Raw genomic sequence first — 11826 nt, forward strand, 5'->3', positions numbered from 1 at the left:
GCTACATCAGCAAATGCATCGATGACGTCACTGTCTCCAAGACCATCATCTCACGACCCAACCAGAAACCGTGGATTACTGCGGAAGTGCGCACACTTTTGAGAACCAGAGACTCTGCCTTCAAAGCGGGAGATAAGGTGGCGCTTAGCAGAGCTAGAAATGAACTATCTCGGGCCATTAGAGAGGCGAAGCGCGCACACGCCCAGAGGATCCACAAGCACTTCATGGACAGCGGCGACACACGGCGAATGTGGCAGGGCCTACAAGCCATCACCAACTACAGGACGACAACACCTGCCTGTGATGGTGACGGCTCCCTCCCTGATGCGCTGAACAACTTCTACGCTCGGTTCGACAGGCAGAACGACGTGGCAGCAAGGAAGTCAATCCCTCCTCCGGACGACCAGGTGTTGTGTCTCACTACAGCAGAGGTGAGGAAAACTCTACGCAGAGTCAATCCACGTAAAGCTGCTGGTCCAGACAACATCCCGGGCAGAGTGCTAAAGGAATGTGCTGAACAGCTGGCGGAAGTTCTCACCGACATCTTCAACATCTCTCTGAGCAGTGCCGTTGGTCCCACATGCTTTAAGGCCGCCACCATCGTCCCAGTGCCCAAGAAATCTTCTGTGTCCTGTCTCAACGACTACCGTCCTGTTGCACTTACACCCACCATCATGAAGTGCTTCGAGCGGCTAGTCATGACACACATCAAGACCCTGTTGCCCCCCTCACTGGACCCACTGCAATTTGCATACCGCCATAACCGCTCAACAGATGACGCCATTTCCACTGCACTCCATCTTGCCCTCACACACCTGGACAAGAAGGACACACATGTTCGAATGCTGTACATAGATTTCAGCTCAGCATTAAACACGATCATCCCCCAGCAACTGATCGGAAAACTGAGCATGTTGGGCCTGAACACCTCCCTCTGCAACTGGATCCTGGACTTTCTGACTGGAAGGCCTCAGTCAGTACGGATCGGGAACTGCACCTCCAGCACCACCACACTAAGCACGGGGGCCCCACAAGGCTGTGTGCTCAGTCCTCTGCTGTTCACACTGCTGACTCATGACTGTGTAGCAACACACAGTTCAAATTACATCATTAAGTTCGCTGATGACACAACCTTGGTGGGTCTCATCAGCAAGAACGACGAGTCAGCATACAGAGATGAAGTGCAGAGGTTAACAAACTGGTGTAAGGTCAACAACCTGTCTCTGAATGTTGACAAGACAAAAGAGATGGTTGTTGACTTCAGGAGGATACGGAGTGACCACTCACCACTGAGCATCAACGGCTCCTCTGTGGAGATCGTCAACAACATCAAATTCCTGGGAGTTCACCTGGACAAAGACCTCACCTGGTCCCTCAACACCAGCTTCCTGTACAAGAAATCCCAACAGCGTCTCTTCTTTCTGAGAAGACTGAGAAAGGCCCAGCTTCCACCAACTATACTAACCACCTTCTACAGAGGAACTATTGAGAGCATCCTGAGCTGCTGTATCACTGCCTGGTTTGGGAACTGTGCAATCTCTGACCGCAAAACCCTACAGCGGATAGTGAAAACAGCAGAGAAGATCATAGGAGTCTCCCTCCCCTCAATCAAGGACATCTACACCACACGCTGCATCCGCAAAGCCACCAGCATTGTGGCTGACTGGTCACACCCCTCTCACACACTCTTCACACTCCTGCCATCTGGAAGAAGGTACCGAAGCATTCGAGCACTCACATCCAGACTGTGCAACAGCTTCTTCCCACAGGCCATTCGTCTCCTCAACGAAAAGGGACTGGACTGATAAACGCATGCATGCACACACACTCACACACACACACACGCACGCACACAAACACGCGAACACACTCATGTTCTGTCCTTAATTAGATAGTTTATTTTTCTTATATTTTTTTCATGTTGTAAATTTATGTTGCATGTAGCACCTTGGTCCTGGAGGAACGTTGTTTCGCCTCACTGTATACAAACCGTATATGGCTGAAGTGACGATAAAGTTGATTGATTGATTGATTGATTGATAACAAATCAAAACTTAAAGTTTAAACTTCTTTTTCTTGATTTTAATGTTAAAGTAACCATTATCATTTTGCTCATTATAAAATGTGTTTAATCAAATGAATGGTTCTTATGCTTTGGGGTAATTATAATGGTTTAATGAATCCATTCTTAAATAATGTTGAGAATGTTTGTTACTGACCTTCACACACACAAGCACAAACATTCACACACACCCACACACACCTGCTCACAGTAAACTCCAGACACATTTGATGACGCACGTTTGCTTTGAGTAGAGAAAGGTTTTTGGTAAGTTTCAGTCTTATGATTCTAGTTCGTGTTGGACTACGGAAGAGAGTGGACCTGAAAACCAAAAGGGGGGCAGAGCCGGCTGCCTCGTTCTTCCCCCCTTTCACGCTGTTTCTGCCAAGCCAGGCAGAATAGCTGAATCGCAACTTCTAACGCAGACTCATTACCGAGTCTTTTGATTTCTGAGTGAATTAACTTAAGAAAGCGCGTCGACAAAACGCTTTACCATCAACGTGTACCGAGGGCAACTCTGGACCGGTTCCGTTCGACACCTACGTCTCCTGTCAGCCGCCGGTGTCATCTGGATGTACCACAACATCCTCCACGGCACGGATCCGAAAGAGGGTCCACAAGAATTCGGTGAGACAGAACACGGTGTTTAGCGTTTGGATGCATCTTTTCCAACTAAACCTAAGTTTATTCAAACCATCACTTTTCACTCAGACTCCTGTTTCTTCCTGAAGCAAAATCAGATGCACACACGCATCCATCTCACCTCATCTCACCACACTTTGCACCCACACGCATCCATAATCACATCATATCACTCTCACAACTCACAACATTCTCAATCTTCATAAATTCACCAGAAGGTCTATTTGAGCAAGAACAACATATCAACTGTTAAAGATTGTCCCACAAAGTTGCCAATGTGATTGTTGTTTCCTGTCTGTCAATTTTCAAAATCATTAGTTTAATTTGAAGAATTAAAACTTTTAATCCTTCAAACTGGTTTCCTCATTGAACTGAAACACAGACACTCAGATATTATCGGCAGTTTATCGATGAAAACAACCTTTGAGTCTTCTGAACAATATAAAATTTGGTTATTGATTTATTAAAAATTAATATTCCGAATTAATACTTAGCATGGTTCCTCTTTCATAAAAGAGCATAAAACCACAACGCTACAATAATGGCGAGTGTATCCAGACTTCTATATCTGCGATTTATCTGATTTCTAACATCTAAAGCTACAAACAGCGCTTTTCTCTGTGTTTCACTTTGATGTCTTATTTTGAAAAACACCGGAAATTATTCCGCTGAAGTCACTCTTCCGGGAGACGTCCTGGTGGAAACTTGACAGGGAAGGTCTCCGATCTCAAATTGACCCCAAATTACAGACCTAACTTTGATTTATCCCATCTTCGCCTTCGGAGCGAACGTGTGAGTTGTGCTTTTGACTAAATTCTGTCCATTTTGACGCGCCGCGCGTCTCTAACCTCTCCAGGTCGGAAAGCGACATTTCCGCTCTGAACTTGCTGGGTGAGCTACCGTGAGCAGCTTATCCTCAGTCCTAACATTAAAACTAAATTCTCCGAACCGAAACTAAATTCTCGGACACCTTTCGTCTCAGTGTGTTGACACTGTGGGCGAGCTATTGTGGAAAATATTTCCATTGCATTGGCGACTGATCGCAGCCGAATCTAAACGGAATGCTCGGTGACACCTACCGTAGCTTGGATCGCTCGGTAAACGTCGTAAGGCGAAGCATGGCCGTCACGCGTTACTGCATTCAGATTGTGTACGCTTTAAAAGTCCGTTTTTACAAGCGGAGCGAGATGCCTGCTTGTTAATCGGGAAAATTTAAGTCTGGTCGCTACAGACAAAGGACGCTAGACCTAGCCGGAGAGCTAAGCTAGTGGGCCACAGTTGGACAAAAAGGGAACGCGTCCCGTTAAATTGTCATACCATTTCTGACACAGTCAGTCTGTGTCCTCACAAAACCCGCATCGGCGGTGATTCTTGTAATTCACTTCGGTGTGTAGAATCTACAGTTTGCTACGTTTGTCCGTCTGATAACATCTCGGCTGCGTAGGGTTTATTATTTTTTTATTTTTATTTTGGACCGGTGAACGGGTCGGCTTTCGCAGCCTCCATCGCTCCCCTTCCATGACTTTTTCTTCCATCTTGTGAAGTTGTGTGTATTCATTTCTCTATCATTAATTCCTTGTTTTACCCTGTGTCATAAAGTTAAGTAAGCTACGGACAATCCTTGTTTGTGAGACAAATTGAGGAATTTGACCGGAGTTTTACGTCAGCTCAGAAGGTAAAAACGCGAGTTGCTCTGAACTTAATGAGGGATGGACGAGACACGACAAAATCTTTCTTGCACTGTTACACCTGATGTAAGGTTCTCTGACGTTCTGCTTCCAGAACATGCCAAGATGCAGGAGACTGCTTACCGGCCGAGCCTCGATGGTCCCTCCACCCGCCCGAACGGGCCCGCATTACGCGGGTGCCGCCGGTCAGGGACGGTGGGGACTAGTGGTAACGGTTCGGTGCCAGCTGCACTGGGTCGGAGGTGGTTCTGGTCTGCAATTCATGACGTGAATTCATGCAACATGCTGTTTACAGTCATAACGCTTTTTCTTTACTTTTATTTCTTCCAGGGGGTCAAAAACCCACCATCAATATCAAGGTTTGAAATAAACAACACTTTCTCTGCTACTTTTAAGCTGAATAAATCTCTTGAGCCTATGGTTAACCTCTCTGACAAACAGGTTGTGCTTAACCCTTTGGTTCCTGATGCTTCTTCTCTGTCATCCATGTTAGAGGCTGAACATCTCTCCAGCATGGGTGTGAAATCTTCAGGCTGTGATCCACCGCTTCAGTCAGAGGTCTGCTTTACTCGTCAGTCCGCCTCATGCACAAACCAGCTTCTTTATCGGGGCGTGATGGAAACGTCAGCCGCCGTGAAACACTTGTGGTCTCCGGACGGAGCTACCATGCCATTTAAGGGGTTTGTGCCCGGACATCTTGACCTTTATGTGAATGACCTTGTCACTTTTCAGTTTGTGACCTCTGCTAATACGGTGGCCAATTCCTTTCTCCTTTCACAGGGGTGTGACTTAGTCTCAGGCCTCTGTGCTGTCTTTCCTGTGATTTCTCTTACAGGTGACCACGACGGCGCAGTAAAACCTGCGGTTTCCAGCAGTCCTGTGGTCAGTGGCGATATTGAAGGAGGCTCGGTGGTTGCTGCGCACACCTCTCTCACGGGCTCGGGAAGGCCACCCGGCCCGGGAGGTGTAGGTGCGTGCAGTGATGCTCTGCTCGGGGCCCCTCCTGACAAAAGGGGGGTGCCGGGTGGCACTGAGTTTTCCGTTGCGGACTTCAGGCTGTTCGGGGGAAACCCTCCTCCGAGCGGGCGGGTCATTGCAGAAATCGACACTGACCTTCCACCAATTCAGCTGACAACATTGACCTCCGACCCGGAGATAGGGGTGGCACCTTCTACGGGGCGGAACTTTAGTCAGTCTGTAACTACTCTGGTTAACCCGGGTTTTTCTGATTCTGTGTGGGCACCTCCATCATTCTTGGGAATAAAGTATTCTTGGCTTCAGTTTTCAGGACAGACCATGTTCCTAAAGCTAGCGTCATGTCTGTATCTGATTCTAAACATGGCTAGGTTTGCTTTGACACCCGTGACACAACCATCATTGGATCACTCCTTTTCAGAACCTCCAAGTCCAACACCTCCAGGTCTTTGGACATCTGAACATCTGCTCTTTCAGCACGATTCAGGTGACAATGTGCATCTTCTTGGTAATAGGGCTTTTAAGAGCTTAAGAACTGTTCTTTGTTATGCTTCTCCTGTCTCACAGACACGGCATAAGTTTGAGAAACAAAAGGGGGGTGGGGAGCCTCCTCCTGCTTTGCGAGCATCATTTTCGCATTTCCAGTTCACTACTATTTCTGATCACAACAAAGTCGCCTCCGTAAAGCTGCCACCCAACTGTGAGCAGGTAAAATCAGGTTCTGATCTAACAGCTAAACCATCAGCTTCACTCGAGTTCCGGACGGAACCCTCAGGTAAATTCAAACAAGTTTCCCTGTGGGTTCGTAACACAAGATACAACCAGTTTGATAACCAAATCGCTTATGAGCCTGCTCCCACAGATACGTCCAAACTCGTGTCTCTGTGGGTCCGCAATACCAGATTCAAACCGCTTACTGAACAACTCTATTCTGACCGGATTCTTTTCCACTAACTGGTGGACCGTTACAAATTCTCTCGTTTGTGGGATGAATTTTTAACAAATGTGATATCCTTTGAGTTTCTTTTCAGGTTACCTGCCTCCAGCCAGGGTCCTGTTACTAACTCACATTTTTAGGGATTACTAACCTACTGATTTACATTTTTAGAACTGATTTACATCTCTATCTTTTTATTAGTGTTTTGTGTAGCATGATTATATTTGTTTACAAATTTAATTTTATTGTTACTATTTCCCTTAAAGGGCCTCAAGCCAATTTGCCCTTCATTTTCATGATTATTTCTTTTATATATATGCCTTTAATTAGTGCAGCCTGCTGAGTTTCACATATCAGTTATGATTTACTTTCTTTTATTTGTGTTTTCTCCGCATCACGTTTTTACATGACATGTAGAGCAGGGTGCAGAACATTTCTTCTTTAGATAATTCACAAAAGGCATCCACATTTTCCCAGAGGCACCCATAGATAGGTTTTGATTGATTTCTTTGATTTGCATCAAATGCTATCTATCGTGTGGGCTGTCTCAGTTTGTCTCCTTCTCCGAGCTCGTATGGACTACATCCCATCAGAGGGGTCGTCTTCACCATCCTTCAACTGGTTTCCTGTCGCATGGGGCTTCGGTCGTGGTTCGAGATGGGTCGAGGTCTGCGCTGCACTTCACTTGGATTACGCCTGAGGAATACATCACCTGCCCAGCTCTGTGTGACACACGAGCTGCTTATCCTTTGAATACCTTTGCATTATTGCTGATGAAAATTAACTGCTATTGAAATAGCTCTGCTTTCAAGATTCCCTAAGTGGATTACTTTACAATGATTGCAACAGTTTTGGCCTTAATCATCTGATCAGGATAGACTCCCTTCTACACGAGACCCGTGATGACGCTTCATCGTTCCTGCCTTCATCTGGGATGTCTGCCTTCACGAGTACATCACGTTGTTGTGGTTGTGACGTCAGGTGGCCTCTGCTTGACCACCATGTCGTCACAAAAAGGGGGGAGTTGTAACGTGAGGAAATATGGGTTTTCTGTCTCAAAGGTGGTGCTGGACTCAGCTAGGTCAAAGCTGGGTCATTGAGAACTTTCACCCACAGATTAAGACCTGAACGCCAGCGAGTCTGGGAGGAAACCATAACATCTGCCACCTGCGGTACCAGAAGAAGGAGTTCTCATGGACAAGTAGTCATAACAAATCAAAACTTAAAGTTTAAACTTCTTTTTCTTGATTTTAATGTTAAAGTAACCATTATCATTTTGCTCATTATAAAATGTGTTTAATCAAATGAATGGTTCTTATGCTTTGGGGTAATTATAATGGTTTAATGAATCCATTCTTAAATAATGTTGAGAATGTTTGTTACTGACCTTCACACACACAAGCACAAACATTCACACACACCCACACACACCTGCTCACAGTAAACTCCAGACACATTTGATGACGCACGTTTGCTTTGAGAAGAGAAAGGTTTTTGGTAAGTTTCAGTCTTATGATTCTAGTTCGTGTTGGACTACGGAAGAGAGTGGACCTGAAAACCAAAGGGGGGGCAGAGCCGGTCGGCTCGTTCCCCCCCCACCCCCACCCCCACGCTGTTCCTGTCAGCCAGACAGAATAGCTGAATCGCAACTTCTAACGCAGACTCATTACCGAGTCTTTTGATTTCTGAGTGAATTAACTTAAGAAAGCGCGTCGACAAAACGCTTTACCATCAACGTGTACCGAGGGCAACTCTGGACCAGTTCCGTTCGACACCTACGTCTCCTGTCAGCCGCCGGTGTCATCTGGATGTACCACAACATCCTCCACGGCCCGGATACGAAAGAGGGTCCACAAGAATTCGGTGAGACAGAACACGGTGTTTAGCGTTTGGATGCATCTTTTCCAACTAAACCTAAGTTTATTCAAACCATCACTTTTCACTCAGACACCTGTTTCTTCCTGAAGCAAAATCAGATGCACACACGCATCCATCTCACCTCATCTCACCACACTTTGCACCCACACGCATCCATAATCACATCATATCACTCTCACAACTCACAACATTCTCAATCTTCATAAATTCACCAGAAGGTCTATTTGAGCAAGAACAACATATCAACTGTTAAAGATTGTCCCACAAAGTTGCCAATGTGATTGTTGTTTCCTGTCTGTCAATTTTCAAAATCATTAGTTTAATTTGAAGAATTAAAACTTTTAATCCTTCAAACTGGTTTCCTCATTGAACTGAAACACAGACACTCAGATATTATCGGCAGTTTATCGATGAAAACAACCTTTGAGTCTTCTGAACAATATAAAATTTGGTTATTGATTTATTAAAAATTAATATTCCGAATTAATACGTAGCATGGTTCCTCTTTCATAAAAGAGCATAAAACCACAACGCTACAATTTGCACAACTTCCAGAATATATAAGACATGGGACATCCAGGTAAGGTTTGGTCCTCCCCGTCCTGGACCTCCCCCTCCCCTGTGATGGAACGGCAGAGGAGCCAAGGTCTACCTGATGCCCCCGGGCCAGGCACTGCTGCGTGTTCCTGCCTTGTTCCCGGCAGCATACATGTCAGGACCCGACCCCCAAGGCCCCGCCCAGATCCCCACACGGGGCCGACCACCCCCAAAACCCGAGCCCCCAGGCCCCCACCCAGACCCGCCCAGGGGTATTGCAGCCGCCAGGCAGTGACCCATGGCCGCCGCCAAGATCCCCAAGGGGCCCCACTCACAACTGCCAGCAGTCCACCCCCCGAGGCAACCCAAGCACCTCCAGAGGGGGGCAACAGCCCCCCAGTCCCAGACACCCCCAGTGAACCCATCTCCAGGGAACATCCGGATACTCCAAACTCAGACCCCCCCCCACCCCCACCCCCACCCACACCATACCGCAGGACAACATCAATGGCCCCCCACCCTCGCTATGTGATGGAACCGATCAAAGGAGCCCAGAGAGATTCATCTGAAGTGGAAGCAGAGGCTATATCAAGTGCAATATGATCTAACAAAAGATTTCTGTACTGGTTAATGCAGAGAGTTTCTCTATTTTTCCAATTCAAGAGGATAGTTTTCTTAGCGATGCACATGGCAGTCAGAACCACGTGAACCAAAGATGTTGCAATCGGGACATCGTGCAGCTGTCCCAGTAAACAAAGAGAGGGGGAAGTTGGGATATGACATTTCAGACATTTTGACAGATCCTCACATACTCTACCCCAAAATTCCTGGACAGGTGGGCAGGACCACAGTGCATGAATGTAATTGTCAGGAATGTTGTTTGTGCAGTGTGTACAGGTGTCAGACGACACAAACCCCATCTTGAACATCCAATGACCTGTATAGTGTACTCTGTGTAGAATTTTGTACTGAATTAATTGTAAATTGGGGTGTCTGATCATTTTAAAAGTTTTTAAACAAGTTTGGGACCAGAAGCCCTGGTCAAAGCTAACTGATAGATCCACCTCCCATTTTTCAATAGGAATTGCAATTTTATTGTCTATTTTGGACAGTGTCTTATATACTTTAGACAGTAGTTTGGGGGGTTTGAGATTATAAAAGTCTAATACCCTTGGTGGCGTTTGTAATTCTATTTTATTGAGCTTAATTTTTGTTTGACTACAGATTTAATTTGGTGATATTCTAAAAAGCTATTCTTATCCATTCCAAATTGGAAGACTATTTGATTAAATGGGATGAAGTCCAATCCTTCATATATGTGTTCCAGGTATAGGATTCCTTTATTTTTCCAGTCCGGAAGGTTCATCATTTTGTTGTTTTGCAAAATGTCAGGATTGTTCCAGATAGGTGTGCGTCTGCATGGTACTAGTGAAGACTCTGTCATTTTAAGATACTCCCACCATGCTGTCAGAGAAGTGCTGATACTAATACTTTTAAAGCTTTCATGTTTTCTTATGCTTGAGCTAATAAATGGTAAGTCTGAAAGCTCTATCGTATTGCAAAGTGTCTGTTCTATATCTAACCAGGACTCATCTAATGGGTTATCTTGCAACCATCTTGGTATATATTGCAGCCTGTTGGCTAAGAAATAATAATAAAAGTTGGGTAAATCCAGTCCTCCTCTGTCTTTGGTCTTCTGAAGCGTTTTTAGGCTAATTCGTGGAGGTTTATCCTGCCAAAGGAATTTAGTAATTGAGGAGTCCAGAGATTTAAACCAGTCAGCTGGAGGTTTGTTTGGGATCATCGAGAATAAGTAATTTATTCTAGGTAAGGCCATCATTTTAATTGTAGCAACTCTCCCCATGAGTGATATTGGTAAGGATTTCCATCTCCCACTGTGAAGTTGATGGATACCACATCCGACAAGGATCCTCAGTCTGCAGAGAACAGTTGGATCTGCCTAACACAGGTTGTGAGTCCTATGATGCGACCCTGTGCAGCTGCAGCCATGCGGACCTGTTCCCAGAGAGAGCTGGACATGATGTTATAATCTGAACCCATGTCCATAAGAGCCTCACAGTCCAGTACCCCCTCCAGTGTCACCGGAATGTGAGGTTTATTTGTAGAACCACGTTGGTTGATACTGCAGAGAACTCTTTGTGGAAGTTTGATTGATGAGCTCAGTTTGCTAGGTCTGGTTTCAGGTTCTGTGGGTACTAGAGTACAAGCGTCAATAGAAGCAACCACAGCAGGTCTCACCGTGACCTCTGGTGTCGATGAATGCACCGTTGTGGCAGGTGTCGCCTTTGCAGGACCTGCCTCTACAGTCGAGCGACAGGCAGGTTGAGGAGGTTCTACAGCAGTAATGCACAGAACCGACTCACGTACCTTCGAATCATTCAACAGGTCAATACGTATTTCTCCCAGTGCGCGATTTTTGTCTGGAGATCGACTCCCAGAATCAGCTCTCGGCCTTGGGGCAGGATTGTAGTCCTTGTGAGGGTTACATGGTGATTTTTGGCCCAAAGGAGTGTGTCCCTCACTTGGGCAAGGCGACTCTCTCCTGTAGGAGCCTGGCAAAACCCCTTTTTCTCTGAAAGAAACACGATGTTTATCGCATCCTCGTCGTGGTGTCTTAGGGTCCCCTCCAGGAGCTGGTGGAGGGGTCCGGGGTCTGTTTGGGTTTTGAGGCCTGTTGTTTGGAAAGCCTTTTTGCTTGGGGTTGTTATCAGGCTTTTGGACCTGTGACTTGGGTCCAGCTCTTTGGTTTTTATTTTTATGAGTTCCGTATGCAGCACCCTCGAGTCGCAGCGAGGTCTTTTCCTCCACCGCCAGAACTGATGGGCTGCTCAAACTCTTACTGGTTTTACCAAATCGTGTAAAGGCACAGCTCGCCATTCTTCTGTGCTCATCCATGGGTGTCGTTTTTGGATCCACTGTACCCATGTATGGGCTATACTGGGCATGTAGATTCTCAAGGAATAGTGCCTTAAAACCTTTTTCCTCTTCCATCCCGTCCTTGCATTCCGTACCAAAGTATGCGTTGAAGAGACATTGATAGAAGACTTGTGGGTCTTCAGTACGACCCTGTTTGACTGACAAAGCTA

General features: G+C 46.1%; 1 protein-coding gene across 2 annotated transcripts; it reads left to right on the top strand.

The window, feature by feature from the left end:
• Window positions 1-4364: 4364 nt before the first annotated feature.
• Window positions 4365-5336, top strand: LOC139062129 (uncharacterized). 2 transcript variants are annotated; one of them, XM_070542594.1, is made up of 2 exons: window positions 4365-5100; window positions 5228-5313. In XM_070542594.1, exons 1-2 carry the CDS (start codon window positions 4414-4416, stop codon window positions 5246-5248), a joined length of 708 nt encoding a protein of 235 aa, XP_070398695.1. In that variant the 5' UTR covers window positions 4365-4413; the 3' UTR covers window positions 5249-5313. The 2 variants fall into 2 exon arrangements, with proteins under 2 accessions (XP_070398695.1, XP_070398696.1); XM_070542595.1 differs by having other exon boundaries at window positions 4372-5072; window positions 5228-5336.
• The last annotated feature ends 6490 nt before the right edge of the window (window positions 5337-11826 follow it).

The sequence above is a fragment of the Nothobranchius furzeri genome, chromosome 12 (assembly GCF_043380555.1).
Source record: "Nothobranchius furzeri strain GRZ-AD chromosome 12, NfurGRZ-RIMD1, whole genome shotgun sequence".
Taxonomy (NCBI): domain Eukaryota; kingdom Metazoa; phylum Chordata; class Actinopteri; order Cyprinodontiformes; family Nothobranchiidae; genus Nothobranchius; species Nothobranchius furzeri.